Raw genomic sequence first — 18048 nt, 5'->3', positions numbered from 1 at the left:
CCATCTCGACCGCCTTATCCAATGGAAACCCAACGGCAGTGCGGCACCGCCCATCTGTTGGTCCGGACGCCGCGAGGGCGGGGCCCGCAGTTCGGTTGCGCTGCGGAGCGCAGCTGTGAGGGAGTCTCTCTGGTCCGCGGCCCCGAACCCGAGCTGGAGCTGAAGCGCAGGCTGCGGGGAGCGGAGTCGGGAGGTGAGCACCGAGGGGACTGAAAGGGAGGAAGGGGCTCGGCGAAGGGAAGGAAGGGTCGGTCTCCGCGGCCCGGGGCGCTGGGACCCTGGCAGGCGGGTGTCTGGTGGCGGCTCTGCTCGCTCGGCGGCCCAGGCCCGGCCCGCCGGAGCCGAGGGGCGGCCGCGGCCCCACGGTCTCTACCGGGCCCGCCCGGCCCGCCCTGAGTGGCGGCGACCCGGAATTCTGCCGGCGCGGAGCGCGAGGCCCTGGCGTTCGTGTCGAACTGGGGCTGACGAGAGGCGGGGCCGGCGGCGGGGGCGGTGGTGGCGGGCCCCGCGGCCTGCGGAAGCGCAGCGTCGGAGCCGCGCCTGCTGGAGGCCGGCGCGCTGACTGCGCGGGGGCGTGGCCTGCGCCCCTGACGGCGCCGCGGGGCCGGCCTTTGATGAGGTGGCGGCCTCTGGCTCCCGGGCCTGCGGGCGCTCCCTTGCAGACAGCGGGCAGGGCGACCTGTTGGAGCGCGAAGCCGTCCCCTGCGATTGCTTGACGTCTGAGCGGACGGTCCTGTGGGTCCCGGAGGCCCTTTGGTCTGCTCGGGGTGAGGGTGGCTCAGAGGCCCGTGGCCTGTGAGCTCTTGCTGAGGAGTCAACATGCAGAGGGGCTGCAGTCCAATAAATAAAAGTCTCCGAGAAAAACTTTGCGCGACGATCTACCTACACTGCTCAGAAGTGAACACAGTATTCTCGGGGTTGCTGGAGGCGGCGAGGAGAGTCCCTTGTAGGGGCGTAAATGACCTTTTCCGTATGTGATCTCTTACACCTCTGAACGACCCTGAGATGAAAACCCCAGCGTTACAAAGATTTTTTCAGCAGGAGGGGAAGTGCTGGGGGATCTTGGGCAGCGCCTTCATTTTGCCTGCTGGGGAAAGATTGGGGAGGGAGAGGACCAGCACATTCCAAGGACGTGTCTGTGACTGGTAAAGGTTTGGCGTCTTTTGTGGTGTTCTGTGGATTAATTGTCTGTGCCCTGAGTTCAGAGGTTTCCTTAGAGCCCATTGGTAACTGGCTTCCTGTATTAGAGCGTCACTGGTATTTCCTATTGTAATCTAGTTGGAAATTTTACTTAGCTGTTCAGATTCAAGAAACAGTCTATAAATATAGCTGCTCTAGGAAATAATTCATATGAACTTTCTTACCATTTTCTTATTTTTCAAGGGAAGGGAAAGGAAGATGATTTCTAAATCGTTTTCGGGTAGATTACTAAGACATACAGATAGTAGCTTTCTTGGCTGGTTGAATACACTCTGTGATGGGCAGGGCCTAGAAAATGACAGGGAAAAAAATATCTTGCCGGATTTTCTCTGTAGTGCGTTGTGGTTCTCTGGTATTTACTAGAATGTCTTCTATTAAGAATCTCCTGATTTGGGTTATACATAGTGTAGGCTGGGGGTGGAGATTGGCAGAAGTGGGTATCCAAGAGTTCTAAAATGAAGGCTTTTCAAGATTGGTTTTGATCAGAGGCTTCTGTATTCTGAGCGGATTTAGAGGAGGAAGTCTACTTTCCAGAATGCCACTTTCATACTGGAGCACTCCTTTGAGCCCAGCACACACAGGTTTCAGCTCCTTCACAGCCTTTGTTCTTAGGGATTTGGAATAACAGTCAGCAGTTGTCCTGTGCCTGTCTGGACAAGCTAATGACATTTATCTTCAGAGAATTGTTTTTCTTCCAAGTAGCCGTGTGCCTTGAAAAAAATATACTACATAGTACTTTTTCCTATAACTGCTATATCTGTAGTTACTCTTTTACTTTTTTAATTTTTTTTTAGTTTTTTTCTTTTTAAGATTTTTTTTTTTTTTTAAGATTTTATTTGTCAGAGAGAGAGGGAAAGAGAGCGAGCACAGGCAGACAGAATGGCAGGCAGAGGCAGAGAGAGAAGCAGGCTCCCCGCTGGGCAAGGAGCCCGATGTGGGACTCGATCCCAGGACTCTGGGATCATGACCTGAGCTGAAGGCAGCCGCTTAACCAACTGAGCCACCCAGGCGTCCCTCTTTTTAAGATTTTATCCATTTATTTTGATAGAAGTACAGTGTGTGTGTGTGGGCACGCCTGGGCGGCAAAGGGGCAGAGGGAGAAGCAGACTCCTTGCTGAGCAGGGAGCCAGATGCAGGGTTTGATCCCAGGACCCCAGGATCATGGCCTGAGCCAAGACAGATACTTAATCAACTGAGCTACCCAGGTGCCCCTTGAGTTACTTGTTCTTGAGGGAATATCTCTGTCAGATCTGTTATCTCAGAGGGTGGAGCTTTGAGCCATGTGAATGAAATGGAAGCTGAAAGTCCTAGATCTGTTTAAATTTGTGGCTCCATGAATGTGGGCACCTCATTTATTATATTCACTATTGTATCTCAAGTACCTAGCCCAGTGCTTGGCCTAATAAGTGCTTAATAAACATTTGTTGAGTGAGTGAATGAAAAAAAATGTTGCTAACCAATACCCCTTTGCACACTCACATCACAGGGAAGGTGAGGTCATCAGGGGTGAAGTCACTAACCACTGCTAGTCACCTGGGCCAGGGGTAGCCTCAGCCTGGACTGGCAGACTTGATCTGCATATAGGAGGGATGGATACCAAATGCCAGAATTCTAGTGGAAAAATTAGCTGAGGGTTTCAGCTGGGTAAATTCGCTGAGAGTGTTACAGGTCCAGCCTTAGGGCTGAATCAGTGGAACCTTTTGGGGTCTGGAGTCATCTGTTCTGAACAAGGCCCATGTAGCTTAGTTCTTGAGCACAGTGGAAATAGAGACAGGTGAGGATTCAGAGGGAAGGCTGTTGGGTGAGTATTGCTGAGAAGGAGTGGGGTCTGTCCCTGATTTGGCTGTTCATTTGGACCTTACTAATGGGGGTTATATTGTCATAAATCTTAGATTTGCCACTCCTGGTGGGTCGTCTTCAACCAAGATAAGTTCCCTTCTCTAGACTAAGAGAGTAATTAATGTTTCAGTGTTCAGACAGGATTAATTTGATTTTGGATTTAAAGGGAGGTGTATGTTTTGTTTTCTTTTGAAACCCAGAGGAGGTTATTAAGATTAGGCGTGAAGGCCAGCATGGAGCTTGAATTCATGACCCTGAGATCAAGACCTGAGCTGAGATCGAGTTGGACGTTTAACTGACTGAGCCACCTAGATGCCTCAGAATTAAATCTTTGTAGATCTGTCCTGACCCTTTCTTCTTTCTCTCTCCATCCTTGCCCCAACCAATGCAGGCCTGAGTGTTCGTTCCAGCATGTCGGAAGGGGAGTCCCAGACAGTAGTCAGTAGCGGCTCAGACCCAAAGGTAGAATCCTCATCCTCAGCTCCTGGCCTCACATCAGTGTCACCTCCTGTGACCTCCACGACCTCAGCTGCTTCCCCAGAGGAAGAAGAAGAAAGTGAAGATGAGTCTGAGATCTTGGAAGAGTCACCATGTGGGAGGTGGCAGAAGAGGCGAGAAGAGGTAAGGTGATGGTAGTGTCACTCTTGGGGGAGTGAATTCTAAGCGCGAAGTGGAAGAGGAAAGCATGAAAGGGGCAGACCAAAGTTTTAACAGATCAGAGCCTAGGAGAGGATGATCATGTGGAATATTAAAATGGAGGGTTTACAAGGTTACTTTAGTAATTCCTTTCCATTTGAATTTCTTCTCAGGTGAATCAGCGGAATGTACCAGGTATTGACAGTGCATACCTGGCCATGGATACAGAGGAGGGTGTAGAGGTTGTGTGGAATGAGGTCCAGTTCTCTGAACGCAAGAACTACAAGCTGCAGGAGGTAGGTGATGGTGAAAGGATGTAGCCTATGTGGTGTTAGAATGCAGGTGTTATGAAACAAGACGAAACCAGAGAGGGAGACAAGCCATTAGAGACTCCTAATCTTATGAAACAAACTGAGGGTTGCTGGAGGGGAGGTAGGTGGGGAGATGGGGTGGCTGGGTGATAGACACTGGGGAGGGTATGTGTTGTGGTGAGTGTTAGGTGTTATGTCAGACTGATGACTCATAGACCTGTACTCCTTAAATAATACATTATATGTTAATTAACTGAACTTAAATTAAAAGAATTCAGGTGTTAAAGAGGAATTGGTGTTGAGAAGCCTATTAGGAGGAGAGTATGTTGGGGTTAGATCATTTCTGGGGAGGGATAAGGAATGGCTTTTCAGAATTATAGTGGTTTCTGAACCCTGTTAATCCCACTCTCTCCCCTGCTTTCAGGAAAAAGTCCGTGCTGTGTTTGATAATCTGATTCAGTTGGAACATCTCAACATTGTTAAGTTTCACAAGTATTGGGCTGACATTAAAGAGAACAAGGCCAGGGTAAGAACTTTTTCTTGAGCTTACCGCAGAGACCAGCTACGTGTATTGTTCTTTTTACATTCAGAGATGAAAATAAGGTAGTTTTGGAACAAAACTGGAATCAGCTGTTGTGGAGATGAGAGCAGGGTTTTGCCTATGTCCTGTGCCTTTTGTCTGGTGATGGGTGGGGCAGAAATGAGCAAACTTTTGTTTCCTTCCCACAGCTCTTCCCCTTCTTTCTTTTCTTTTTCTTTTCTTTTTTTTTGGGGGGGGCGTTTATTTATTTGTCAAAGAGAGAGAGAACACACGAGCAGGGGGAGTGGTAGCCAGAGGGAGAAGCGGGCTCCCTGCTGAGCAAGGAGCCAGATGTGGGACTTGATCCCAGGATCCTGGAATCATGACCTTAGCCAAAGGCAGACACTTCACAGACTAAGCCACCCAGGCACCCTTACTTCCATAGCTCTTATAGTTGAGTCGTTTTTTTTCATCCTGTTAAATCTGAGGATGTGGTGCTAACAACAAAAGGAGGGAAACTTAAAACAACCACTACCACCAGGCTTCCAGATCTCATATGTATCTGGCCTACATGTCATCAAGTAGGGGATGATTTCTACTTTATGACCTTATTTGAGTGCTTTGCCTCTCCAGGTCATTTTTATCACAGAATACATGTCATCTGGGAGTCTTAAGCAGTTTCTGAAGAAGACCAAAAAGAACCACAAGACTATGAATGAAAAGGTATGGAAGGAGAACAGACAAAGCTTTAGGCTGGTATGGGGGTTTTAAAAAGATTATAGTAATCATGAAGCTAATCAAGAAGGGATGGAGGGAAACTAGTTGGAGGGTTAAGAGAGGGGATTACTGCTGACCCTTTGATCAAACTGTTCCAGGCTTGGAAGCGCTGGTGCACGCAAATCCTCTCTGCCCTTAGGTAAGTAGGATCTGGTTAGTGTTTTTCCCCTATTTCCTGATTTAGTTCCTCCAAACAGATTTTAGGGCACTACTCTGCTGGTTTTTTCTGCCTCTGCCCACTTTTTTTGAGTCCTGTACTGTCAAGATTAGGCCCCTATGGTCTTGTAAAGAGTCCATTCTAATGCCCTAACCACGATACTGTCTCCCGCCTCTTTCTCCTAGTGCTTATCCAGCTCTTTAACTCACCAGGCATAATGGAGATTCAGAGTGTGGGGATTATCTTTGTGGTGACCAGCAGGAGACCAGGCCCTTGCTCCTCTTAACCCTTGGGTTCCCCCTGCCCTTAATTTCCCAGTAGCCCCTCTAACAGCCCAGTGCCCCCACAGCTACCTGCACTCCTGTGACCCCCCCATCATCCATGGGAACCTGACCTGTGACACCATCTTCATCCAGCACAACGGACTCATCAAGATTGGCTCTGGTGAGGGGAGGGAGAGGTTCTGGGCAGGGGAGCCTCGGGAATTTGGGAACCACGGGGGTAAGATGCAAGGAGTGGGGAGAGTAGAGCAAAATTCTGAGGTGTTGGGCTGGTGGTAAGAGATAGGACTTTGCTAGGGGTAATTCATAGGGAGAGGCCAGTCAATTAGGGGGTAGGGACTAATCTTACACCTTTTTTGGAGGGAAGCGGGTTAATCCAGACACCTTGATAGGAGGTTGGGAAAGGGCAAAGAGATGGGTCTAAGGTCTGATTTGAGCCTCTGGGGCCAGACCCTACCAAAGGAGGTTCCAGGCTGTGCCTGCTGTGAGTGCTTTCATTTGCTGTGTATCCGTGTGCTGTGTATAACATTTCTGTGTGCCGTGTCTGTGTGTGGTTTGTGTGTCCATTTGTCTGGGGCTTGGCTGCTCCATCGCTCACAACTTTTCTCTGTTTTCCTCCCTCCCGCTTACGGGCTGCTCTGTTCCCAACAGTCTTTCATAGGATTTTTGCTAATGGTGAGAGCTCCCTGTTGCCCCATGTGGGGCTCTGTTTGTGCCCCTCTGCTCCCCTTTGCGGCTGCCCAGTGCATGCAGTCGTGGGAGCAAGCCCTGTGCCCCTGCCTCCCTGCCTAGTTATGCCTGCTTGGCTTCTCCCTACCAGCCCTCCACCTGCTTGCCCTTCCATAACTTGCTTGTTTCCTGTGGTTTCTGCCTGGCTGGCCATTTATGTCCTGGATTCTTATTTCCCTTCATCATCAGGATGGTTCCCTAAATCATACTGTGTTCCCAGACTCTCTGTGACTTGTAGTCATTGTTTATGATCTGAGTAAGTCCAAATTGGGCCCGGCCCTGGTTCCTCGTTCAGACCTATGGCAGCAATGTTGACCAACAGGGAGTAGAGCAGGAGTCTACAATTTTGGTGGATGAAATGTGAGACTGATTCAAGGGTATTGGTTCAACTTTGAGCTGTTTTTGAGTTTCAGTCAGTAAAGGTGGGTAAGAGGAGGCTGTCTAGTTGGTTGTAGTATTGTTATTTCTTCTTAACTTTTTTTTTTTTTTTTTTAAATCATCCATGTTTCTGGGATCTTTAAGTGTCCCAGATTAGGAAGGGCTGCCTATGCTTTTATGCTATTTGAGGGTGGCTGAAAGATCTAGACCACACATTTTCATGTGACAGGGATTATATATTCCAGAACTTTGGAGAAGGTGAGCAGATCACAAGCAAAAGTTTTTCCTTAGCCTCCATTGCTTCTTGGCCAGCCCAAGGCCCCTATATGCCTATTAGTTTAGTGTGGAGTATTTGTTGCTACTGACCTAGGGACCTTAAATGAGAAGCGGTAGACCCCAGAAAGGGGAAGTAGGTGGTGGTCATGTTTAGTCTCTGGTTCAAGATGGGAAAAGGACAGGTTTGCGCCTTGAGGGTTAGAGTCTTCAGGAGAGAATTTGGCTTCTGGGGACCTCTCTTTGGAGTGAGACTGTGCTTTGTTGATGGTGGTCAGATTGTGGGTATCTCCCCTACTCCCAGTGGCTCCTGACACTATCAACAATCATGTGAAGACTTGTCGGGAAGAGCAGAAGAATCTACACTTCTTTGCACCAGAGTATGGAGGTGAGGCACCAGTTTCCCCTCTCCCTGTTCCCCAGGTTTCTACCTTATAACCTGAGGCCCAGAGGTAATAGAACTGAAACTTGTAGTTCTCTGCTGGCTTACAAAAAGTTTTCAAAAGGCATTTCTGCCACCCCTTGCCCCCATCCTCTGATTAAACAAAGGCTTCTCTGTTTTCCCTAGAAGTCACTAATGTGACAACAGCAGTGGACATCTACTCCTTTGGCATGTGTGCACTGGAGGTGAGGAAACCACAGGCAGTGGTGATGGGAGGGGTCAAGTTAGAAGATGGAGGGGGAAATTAGAGGGAGGACGAGTGAGGTCTTGAGCGGGTGGTTCTGGAGCACTGAAGTTCTGACGTTTCTACTGGGCTTTTCTGTTCCCCTCCCTGCAGATGGCAGTGCTGGAGATTCAGGGCAATGGAGAGTCCTCCTATGTGCCACAGGAAGCTATCAGCAGTGCCATTCAGCTTCTAGAAGACCCATTACAGAGAGTAAGAATCTTCTGGATCACTTCTTCAACAGACTTTGAAATGTCTTTAGGTTTTTCTTCCTTTTTTACTTACTGGGAATATACTCTCTTCTAAGAGCAAGAAAACAAAGTAGCAAGGACAGGCAAAAGCAGTGACTATTTGAGTATTTCCCTAGGCAGTACTTACCTTGTTTTTTGTATATACACACACTGGTTAAGGGCTTAACATGGGTAGTATTGGGGATAAAGGTTGTGTATTAACTTAGTTGTGTCTGCCTGGAGGTAAACTAATGGTTACTTCAGGCAATTGGTATATGCTCTCAGACAGACATCTTGATATTTTTAAACAAATTGACCAGTTTGAATTAAATCTGTCATGTGGGCTTTTATATTTATATAGGTTTAGGTAGGGAAAGTGCTCTGAAATAATGAGCTAAGATTTAAAGGGCATAAGGTTATGAATCAGTAGATAGACTATAGTAAGAGGCTGGACAGGAAGGTCCAAACAAGGATAGTTTGTAACTCATTAGATGGTGTGACAGGGAGACTAGTGGGAAGTGCTGAGGCTAGTGTGGAGTAAATTTCTAGTTCAGCTTTAGGTTGGCGCGTTCAAGTGACAGATTAGGTATATGACCTTCTTGGCTTTTAAGTTTGTAAGAAGGAAAAGAAAAGCAGGTTAATTATCATGGGACGACCTATGGGAGGTGGGAAATGGGGATGTGTGTGTATGTAGAGGAAGCTTGGGGAAAATCAGTGAACTTAATAAATGATTGTAAGAGAAGGAGGAAATTGTGGTAGTTGGCTTGGAAAAGAAAAAAATGGTGAATACTGTTGACCCCAACAGATAGGTTTGGGAACAGAGAAGGTAATTTTGGTGAGAGATGGAAAGGAAGGGAGGCAGTGAGTGGGCTGTTAAAGCACAGAAGTAGAAAATCAGAAAAAAAAATCTGGAAGTTTGAATAGTAAAAAAAAAAAAAAAAAAAAGCTGGTGGTTGGAGAGTAGAAAAACAAGTAAAACCATAAAAACCCTGAACAGTACCTTTCATGTTAATACCTTAGAATCTTCAAAGCCGTTTCAGGAGGAGTAACAGTTACTCCCTCAACCAGTGCTGACTGCCTAGTATGTATGAAGCCTGTGCTAAGTGTAATGAATGACGAAGTATCATGTTGAACACAGTGGCCTGGTTGCCAGCTGCCTACTCTACTTCCTCTTTTCCCTTTTCTAGGAGTTCATTCAAAAGTGCCTGCATTCTGAGCCTGCTCGCAGGCCAACAGCCAGAGAACTTCTGTTCCACCCAGCGCTGTTTGAAGTGCCCTCACTCAAACTCCTTGCTGCCCACTGCATTGTGGGACACCAACGTGAGTCCCCTTGGCCCTGCTAAGAATTTTCTTCCTGTCGGAGCATTAACAAGTATCACTAGCAATGCCCTCTTCCCTTTTCCACTTCCAAAGGAATTCTTTACTCCCCCCAGGACCCCTGGGCCTTCCATGACATTAATCTATACTTTCCATTTCATCATGTCCTCCAGACATGATCCCAGAGAATGCTCTGGAGGAGATCACCAAAAACATGGATACCAGTGCTGTACTGGCTGAAATCCCTGCGGGACCAGGAAGAGAACCAGTTCAGACTTTGTGAGTAACTAACTCTCTGAGAGGGTCTGAAAGGGACAGATTTGTCACTCTCACTGAGGGTTCTGTCAACTGTTAATTCTTTGGGAATTGTTGAACCTGCTGTTTTGCTTATTTCCTTCCTTTCACATGTTTTCTCTTTTCTCCTGCAGGTACTCTCAGTCACCAGCTCTGGAATTGGATAAATTCCTTGAAGATGTCAGGTGAGAGAAGGGTGAGAGGAAAGGCTTGCTTTAGGAAGCAGGGTGGGTGTCCTGAGGCATTCACGGAGCCCATGTGACCTGTTTGATCTCACTCCAGGAATGGGATCTACCCCTTGACAGCCTTTGGGCTACCTCGGCCCCAGCAGCCACAGCAGGAAGAGGTGACATCACCTGTTGTGCCCCCCTCTGTCAAGACTCCAACACCTGAACCAGCTGAGGTGGAAACCCGCAAGGTGGGCTCTGTGGATGTGGAGGTCTCTATGGTCATGGTGGAAGGGAGAAGAGGGACACGTCAAATGAGGCTTTGTCCTATAGGGAAAAGAGTGTGTTTCTGGTTTCTAGCAAGCTTGTCCTGTGGGCTGGAAAGTCGTCTAGCTGTTGGGGCTTTTTTTTTTTTTTTTTTTTTTTGCCTGGTGATACTACGGTGATGACCCCGTGTGTGTCCTCTCTGTAGGTGGTGCTGATGCAGTGCAACATCGAGTCAGTGGAGGAGGGAGTCAAACACCATGTAAGGCTGGGGGCCAGGGCTGCAGAGGGCTGGGTGGCCAGGAGAAAGGGGGGGGGAGTGGGAAAGAGGAGCCTCATCTTCTGACTGTCCTCTTTTCTCCAGCTGACGCTTCTTCTGAAGCTGGAGGACAAACTCAACCGGCACCTGAGCTGTGACCTAATGCCAAGTGAGTCTCTCCTTTCCCTCAGAGGATGAGAGTCTCTTAAGTCTCATCTGTGAGGGACATTCTTAGGGGCGGGGAGGAAGGTTACGAGGCAGCAACACATTCTGAGGCACACAGAACGAATACCTTAGCTCCTAAAACCGGAGGGTAGACGCGACAGTTCTGCTTGTGTCGTTCTTTCCCAGCTGGGCTGACCTGACTAGGGCTGGGGGCCCACTCTTCCCACATTGTGCTCACCCTCTCCCTTTTCTCTGTCAGATGAGAACATCCCTGAGTTGGCAGCCGAGCTGGTGCAGCTGGGCTTCATTAGCGAGGTGAGCTTTCCGCCTCGGCCGCCCCGGCAACTCCGTTCTCCTCTTGCCCGGTCTCACCCAGCTCTTCTCCCCCAGGCTGACCAGAGCCGACTGACTTCTCTGCTAGAGGAGACCCTGAACAAGTTCAATTTTGCCAGGAACAGCACCCTCAACTCAGCCGCTGTCACCGTCTCCTCTTAGAGCTCCCTCGGGCCAGGCCCCTAATCAGAGCTGTGGCCGTCACTAGATGGCAGCAGCCTTCCTGCCCCCTCCCCCCAGTCAGTATTACCCTGTGAAGCCCCTTCTCTCCTTTATTATTCAGGAGGGCTTTGGGGCTCCCTGGTTCTGAGCATCACCCTCCCCCTTCCCTTCCTCCCCTCTGCACTTTGTTTACTTGTTTTGCACAGACGTGGGCCTGGGCCTTCTCAGCAGCCGCCTTCTAGTTGGGGGCTAGTAGCTGATCTGGCGGCTCCCGCCCAGCCTGTGTGGAAAGGAGGCCCACGGGCACTGGGGGAGCTGAATTCTACAATCCCGCTGGGGCGGACGGGGCGGGAGAGAAGGGTGGTGCTGCAGTGGTGGCCCTGGGGGGCCATTCGATTCGCCTCAGTTGCTGCTGTAATAAAAGTCTACTTTTTGCTAAGAGCGTGGTGTGTGTGTGCGCCTTTCCCGCTAGGGGGCGCGGCCTCGGAGCCCCGGGCGGGGAGCGCTCGGGGTGGGGCCTTCAGGTAGCGAGGGGGCGGAGCCAGGTAGAGCTGCCCTGTGGCGGGCCGCGGACGGCCGCGATGAGGTGCTGCCGCCTCTACGAATTCGGTAATTTCCGGCCTCGGGCCCCTGCGTCCGCCGGTGACCCACCCCACGGCCCTTGGTTCGGGGGCGCTCCACGGGGGGCCCTCTGGTTCCTTTCCCGGCTTAGGCCTACCCCTCCCCCCGTACTTTGCAGACGCGGCCCGCGGCCCCCGGAGGCTTATGCGCGTGGGCCTCGCGCTGATCCTGGTGGGCCACGTGAACCTGCTCCTGGGGGCCGTGCTGCACGGCACAGTCCTGCGACACGTGGCCAATCCCCGCGGCGCTGTCACCCCGGAGTACACCACGGCCAATGTCATCTCGGTGGGCTCGGGGCTGCTGGTGAGCGCGGGGCGGGTCCACGCTCGTGGGGGAGGGGAGGCGGGGCGTAGAGCGGCGCGGGCTTCAGGCTTTGTGTCTTCCAGAGTGTTTCCGTGGGACTTGTGGCCCTCTTGGCGTCCAGGAACCTTCTGCGCCCACCACTGGTGAGAGGGGATTTCTGGAGCTTTAATGGGTCCTGGAATCAGGGAAATGAGAACCTGACTGGGCTTCGTCTTTAAGTGGGAGGAGGAGCCTCAGATAGAGACAGCAAGGTGTCTTATCAGTGGGAGTGTCAGGCGGGCGAGCAGCTGCTCACCCTGATCTTCTGCCCCTGCCAGCACTGGGCCCTCCTGGCAGTAGCTCTAGGGAACCTGCTCTTGTCTGCGGCCTGCTCCCTGGGCCTCCTCCTTGCTGTGTCACTCACTGTGGCCAACGGTGGCCGTCGTCTCATTGCTGATTGCCATCCAGGACTGCTGGATCCTTTGCTACCAGTGGACCAAGGGCCTGGACGGTCTGACTGCCCGTTTGACCCCACAAGAATCTATGTGAGTGCATGCTCTTCTCGGCCTTTTTGCAGTCTACAGAGCCTTGGCCCTGCCCTTTAAACCACCCCTACTTGCCACTTCTGTCCTCCTCCCTCTCAGTCCCCCACCTGCCCTCGTTACCTTTTAGGATACAGCCTTGGCTCTGTGGATCCCTTCTTTGCTCATGTCTGCAGTGGAGGCGGCCCTGTCTGGTTACTGCTGTGTGGCTGCCCTCACCCTACGTGGGGTTGGGCCCTGCAGGAAGCAAGGGCTTCAGGAGCAGGTAAGGAAGATAAACAGGAAGGGCTCATTCAACAGGGACTGGCTGTGTTTAAAGGTGCTGAACTGTAGTATAATTCAGGGCAGGAGTACTAACTCCATCCTCCCCTACAGCTAGAGGAACTGACAGAGCTTGAACTTCCCAAGTGTGAAAGACAGGAAAATGAGCAGCTACTGGATCAAAATCAAGAAATGCAGGCATCACAGAAAAGCTGGGCTGAGGACAGGTAATCCATGAGAATTGGGGCCTAGGAAAGGGGGGAGGCAGGGAACCACTCTTAGAACTGGGTCAAGTCCTTTGCTGTGCTGCCTGCCCTCTGCTCTGACTCAGGTTCTCCCTTCTATGGAGCAGGTGCTGATCCGGAGGCTCAGTTCACAATGGTGATATAAACCCCAAGATGACGTGAATAGTTGTAATAAAAGTACTAAAACTTGATGATGATTTCCTTTCGGGGGGGGCGGGGAAGGGCACAAAGCTGATGTTGGGAATGACTTTGATCAAAGAACACAGTGGTCTCCATTACCTATAAGACTTTAATGAGGGAGAGAATCCAATAACTCTTCCCTGAGGCCTACTAGTTACTGAAAGGAAAAGCTGGTGCTGGGTAGCCCTCCACACCACTGACTAATGAATTTCAGCACATCCTGGCACACTGGACTGTGGGAAGTCTGTGGACAAACAGTAGAACAAGAGAGGAACTCATTAGTGCTAAGGAAAAGCGCTTCTTCTCTAAAGAAAATCAACCCCATGTCAGTAAGGAGAGCAGAGTCCAGGGCCTGCTCCTGCCTTCCTGACATTCCCACCCACCCTTCTAGCGGTTTCTTACTTTTCAGTGCTGCTCTCCCCGCCCACACCCTCCAAATCTCCCTCTCTAACCTTGATAGCCATAAGGAACTTATTCCAGTTGTCCTTGTTAGCTGCCTTCCCTGGCCGCTTAAACTCAATTTTGTTCCTCAGAATGGGGTATCCTGTGGGAGAAGAAAGACGAACTGGCATTTGAGAGGGAAAACCAAGAGCAATTTCAGAGTAAAATACTCTCTTGAGCCTGCTGCTCCCCCTCCCTTTCCGCCCACCATGGAACGTGGACAGGTGTAGGGTTGTGTACCCGTAATGAGGCAGGGTAGTGCCTGAACGCCAGTGCTCGCTGCCACCAAGGAAGCTTCATACACACCGCGTTCATCCCGAGGCAGAACCTGCTCCAGCCGCTGGTCCATTGAGACTGTGAGTACCCAGTCTCGAACCTCTTCCCTCTGAGCCTCCTGGGAAGGACAAAGCAGCAGCATCTTCACGCAGGGCAGGGCAAGTGGAAGGTGGGGAGTTGGGAGTCTTACTAAACTCATCCTGTGCATCATCTTTTCCCCATATGTGATCCTCCTTGGATGGGGTTCCTCGTCACCACCTTTTCTTTTTTCTCTGCTTCTACTTTCACTGAAGGAGTAGTGAGGGCTGAGGCCCTTCCAAAGACGTTGCCAGCTGATGCCCATTACAAAGGTTAGGAGGACCAACATAAAGGGATAAAGTGTCCTCCCTTCAAAACACCCTCACGCTGGTAAGGCCTTCCCCGGTGTCCAGTCTCACGCTCTTACCGGTACGTGCTGCTTGGCTGGGAGTGGCACCTCAAAGGGAATGTCTGTATCCTGAAAGTCAGAGTGGTCAAGGGCATCCAGAGTCCCTTCTTCAATTGCCTGCGGCAGAGTGGGCAGCCATGAGATAGACACATTTCCATGACAGGTGAAACCTCCCGCCCTCTGGGCACAACTTCTTTACTCACATCGGTCAGATCCAAAAAGCGGTTGAGGAAGATGAATGCCATGTTCTCCCAGCCAACCGCCTGCAACAGAGAAAAGTTGCAAGTGGGAGTGAGCAGCTGGGCTTGGATGCTGCTCTTCCAGGGAGGAGGAGGAATCCAGGAAGACACAGGAATACAGTATCCTCCATAACATCAGCCCCACACTCTGCTTTGCTCTACCTGAATAGACCAGGCATTCCACCTTCCAACTTTTGATTTCCCTGTCTCCTCTGCCACACCCTTCTTCGTCCCAGCTCACCTTGGCCGCAAGGCCTGCTTCATAGAAGGCCTTATCTGCAGGTAGGAGCTGGGTGTGGCGTAAGAGTGAAACAGAAAGCCTGGCAGCCACAGTTTCCTACAGATTAAAATCAAAGAAAGCATTATGATCCTGGCACTGTAGCGACTGAGCTACCAGCCCAGTAACCTTATGGCTAGCTAAGGCAGCCACAGAACCAGAAAACCAGTAGTACATATTAAATTGCTGTCAAGAAAAAGATCTGGATCTTTTTCTTGGGCACAGAGAACTAAGCCTAGATTATTTCTGTTATTCAAGTACGCACAGCAAATTTACAATACGCGGTCACAAATAAGCCAAAAGGATGTGTATATCTTAAGAGATCGATGCAGAAATTGTGGGATTTGAATGTTTAAGTATAATGAGGCTGGAGCTATGTGGTCAGAGTCCTAAGAAAGTCAGTGGAGGAGTCCAGGAAGAAAGCCACCTCAGTGAGGGGTAAAGATTTGTCTAAACGGAAGAGAAGCTACGAGAGAAGTGGACCAAGCTTGAGAATCCGGAACTTGAATTTATTCAACTTCATGCACTGGAAGATGCTTCCCTTAAGACTGAGTGCCCCTCCCTTCCATCTCACCAGCTGTTTGACACTCTGGGCGGCCGAGCGAGTGGCGTAGTAATGTGCAATCAGCAGCATCGTCTCGAACTCCTCGTGGGCTGGAGAGTTTGCCTCACTAGACTTCACCAGGTTTTCACACTAGAGCAGGAGGAGAGCGCAGCCTGGGTCAGGGGTTGGAGGAGGGCCAGAGAGCTCATGGCCATGTGGACAAAAGTGCAGCCCATCTGAAGGTAAATATTTATGTGCCTCAAAGAAGAGAGGACAAAGAAGTAGGGTAGCCTTGTCACTCTGTCACAGAGCCGACTTCCTCACCAAGTTAAAGAGCACGTCCCGAAGATCAGCCCAGTTGTGATAGGCCTCAGCACTGTTGGTCCCAGGGGAGCTCACCATGTCCGTGAATATCCTTTTGTAGATGTTGAAGTTCTAGGGGTGGTGGCGAAAGGAGAGCTGAGTGAGAAGGGGTAACTAGAAGAGAAAGTGCACGTGGGGCCAAAGAGGAAACAGGCTGTCAGTGTGCATGTGGAGGAGCTAGGGGACAGTGATAAAGTGTTGATCCTTTTTTGGAAGACAAAAGTAAGAAAATAACTTTCTTACAACTGGTGGTCTGCGTGTGGACAGATGTGTGAATGCGAATGCAGTCCCAGTGTTAATGGGCCAATATTCCAGGGAGCTGGGGTGCTCAGAGAGGAGAGCAGTGTTTGGTCTCTGAGGGAGGTTAGTAAGGCCCTAGAGGTGTGTGCACCTCTAGGGCCTTACTAAGATTCATCTTACTAAGATTCATCTCTGAAAGGCCTTTCCCTGTATTAGCTAAGAGCATGGAGAGGTTGCTGAATGTTTCCTCAAATGGTAAGTCTTGAGAGACTGTACATTTCAGAAGAGGCTGGTGTGGGTCTCTGGGCAGGATGCTCTCTGAAAGAATCCTTTGAGAAGACAGTTCCTGAGGGAATGGGTGGGTTTTGAGGAGACGTAAGAATTTCCTTGGGGAGACCATCACCCCGAGGAGCAGGCTGGTACCTGTGGGTTTGCAGGGGCTCCATGCTGCACGTACAGGGCCAGTGCCTGGCTATAGCCACCCTCTCGGATCAGGTGAGTCGCATACAAAGCCACATATTTGTGCAGAATCTGGTAGTTCTGTCGCAGAGATGGAGGAAAAGCATGGGGGAGGTTCGCCATCGGTAAGACCATGCAGTGAGGGTGGGGTGGTAACCTGAGGGCATGGATTTGTTTTGGAGGCAAAGGCCTATGCAAGTCAGGCCCAGCTAGGCCTCTGACTCCAGTTTCAAAAGGGTGGAAGACTGACTCTCTGATGCTGGTTAGGGATCTCTGGGGTTGGGCTTTGGAGGAAGTAAGAGATACAGCTCTGGGGCAAGGCGAGCCAAGGGGTAATGTCCGGAAGAGCTAGGGAGGGGAGGAGGAAAGCAGTACCTGCTTGGTAGCTGTTTCAATGCACTTGTCCCACTGGCCCTGCTCCACATACAGGTCCAGAGCAGCCACCACATCCACACCCACCAGCTATGGGGCAGCGGAAAAGACAAGAGTTAAGAGGACAGAGAGGACATGAGCAGGGAGAGGAGGGAGAAAGTCCTTTGAGCCTTCATGCGTTTGGCCTCTTGCTAACTCTCTGCAAGTCTCACCGAGTCCACTTTGCCCTTGTTCTTGAGGAACTCCTTATAATGCTGGTCCACGTAGTCTTCATACCTGTGAAGATGTATGGGGATCTAGCGCCACGTGGTCCCAGCATGCACACCCTTCCCATGAGAACTTCCTCCTCCTCTTTACAAAATGAAGTAAGAGAATTTGCTGGAGAGAAGGGGTCAGCAGCTTACCGGGGATCTAACTCCTTGGCCACACGCTTAGCCTTGTTCCACTCCTCACCCTCAATGAAGGCGTCGATCGCTTCCTTGACTAGGTCCAGGTTCAGATAGAGCTCTGCAGCCTACACGGTAGGAAATCAGAGCCTGGAGACCATCTCCCCTGTTTCCACAGAACTAACTGCAGGTCACACCTGCCAGGAGGCCGACCTCACATGCCTTTTGTGTAGATGGCACCATTCCACCCCTCTCCGGGGAATCTTTTTCTTTTCAGTCCCAGCACTCTGCTTACCACACTGTGCTTTCCAATTCCAATCAGCTGGGGTCCCACAACCCGAACTACTTCCAGACTGCGTTGGGGAGGCAGAAATTTGATGGCGAGTTCAGCTGCCTGAGAGGTGGAAGAGATGACAATGGGTAGGAGAGACAAAATACCACTGCGCGTCCTCAGTCTGGTCTTTTTCCCTTCACTTGCCAACCTTCTCTCCTGCACCTTCTACCCTCCCGGGCAAGACCTGCCTCATGGTCCCTCATAGCCTTGAAATGACCACCAGTGGACCCATCTGTCAGACACACTCTATGCTGTCTGAGGTCACTGCGTTTGATCCTGCCCCTCTCAAACTGGCTTCTCAAGTTCTTTGTCACAAACGGAATCTTGGCAGTGCGGTACAGAGAAAGAAGACTTTCTGCAACTCTGTGTTGGGCTTTTCTGTGCCTCAATTTCTCCACCTGTAAGTGACGGCTGCTCTGATTTGCACCATCCAGAACAGAAGCCAGTAGTCACACGCGGCCAGTCCCAACTGACATGCGCTGTCCGGTTAAATATACACGTATATAAATATACACGGTTTTCACAGTTTTAGTGAAAGTAAAGTACCTCAGTAAGTTGAGAAATACCTCAAAGTACCTCAGTAAGTTGAGAAATAAGTAGTA

General features: G+C 50.5%; 3 protein-coding genes across 6 annotated transcripts; 2 read left to right on the top strand and 1 right to left on the bottom strand.

The window, feature by feature from the left end:
* Positions 1–63: 63 nt before the first annotated feature.
* Positions 64–11398, top strand: NRBP1 (nuclear receptor binding protein 1). 3 transcript variants are annotated; one of them, XM_032849559.1, is made up of 19 exons: positions 64–193; positions 3431–3660; positions 3849–3971; positions 4411–4512; positions 5140–5229; positions 5382–5422; positions 5790–5884; positions 6373–6396; positions 7406–7489; positions 7670–7728; positions 7881–7979; positions 9184–9316; positions 9487–9592; positions 9742–9792; positions 9890–10025; positions 10247–10300; positions 10403–10466; positions 10722–10777; positions 10853–11398. In XM_032849559.1, the coding sequence occupies exons 2-19, from the start codon at positions 3451–3453 to the stop codon at positions 10955–10957; spliced, it is 1632 nt and encodes a 543-aa protein (XP_032705450.1). In that variant the 5' UTR covers positions 64–193; positions 3431–3450; the 3' UTR covers positions 10958–11398. The 3 variants fall into 3 exon arrangements, with proteins under 3 accessions (XP_032705450.1, XP_032705452.1, XP_032705451.1); XM_032849560.1 differs by lacking the exon at positions 64–193 and adding an exon at positions 708–970; XM_032849561.1 differs by lacking the exon at positions 6373–6396.
* A 98-nt stretch (positions 11399–11496) lies between these two features.
* KRTCAP3 (keratinocyte associated protein 3) lies at positions 11497–13099 on the top strand. Of its 2 annotated transcripts, none has more exons than XM_032849564.1 (7): positions 11497–11566; positions 11697–11881; positions 11965–12024; positions 12199–12405; positions 12533–12667; positions 12778–12890; positions 13016–13099. In XM_032849564.1, exons 1-7 carry the CDS (start codon positions 11539–11541, stop codon positions 13020–13022), a joined length of 735 nt encoding a protein of 244 aa, XP_032705455.1. In that variant the 5' UTR covers positions 11497–11538; the 3' UTR covers positions 13023–13099. The 2 variants fall into 2 exon arrangements, with proteins under 2 accessions (XP_032705455.1, XP_032705454.1); XM_032849563.1 differs by having other exon boundaries at positions 12995–13099.
* An 80-nt stretch (positions 13100–13179) lies between these two features.
* On the bottom strand, positions 13180–17611 carry IFT172 (intraflagellar transport 172; the record flags this gene model as incomplete). Its single annotated transcript, XM_032849555.1, has 13 exons — positions 13180–13332; positions 13541–13632; positions 13770–13923; positions 14251–14349; positions 14436–14495; positions 14713–14808; positions 15323–15442; positions 15617–15727; positions 16319–16435; positions 16730–16816; positions 16939–17002; positions 17131–17240; positions 17408–17611. Coding segments are annotated over 13 exons (1404 nt in total), but the record flags the coding sequence as incomplete, so codon positions are not given.
* Positions 17612–18048: the final 437 nt, after the last annotated feature.

The sequence above is a fragment of the Lontra canadensis genome, unplaced genomic scaffold (assembly GCF_010015895.1).
Source record: "Lontra canadensis isolate GAN:19392208 unplaced genomic scaffold, GSC_riverotter_1.0 scaffold232, whole genome shotgun sequence".
NCBI lineage: Eukaryota > Metazoa > Chordata > Mammalia > Carnivora > Mustelidae > Lontra > Lontra canadensis.
The sequence above is the reverse complement of the archived record's forward strand: the minus strand, read 5'-3'. Positions and strand labels throughout refer to the sequence as shown.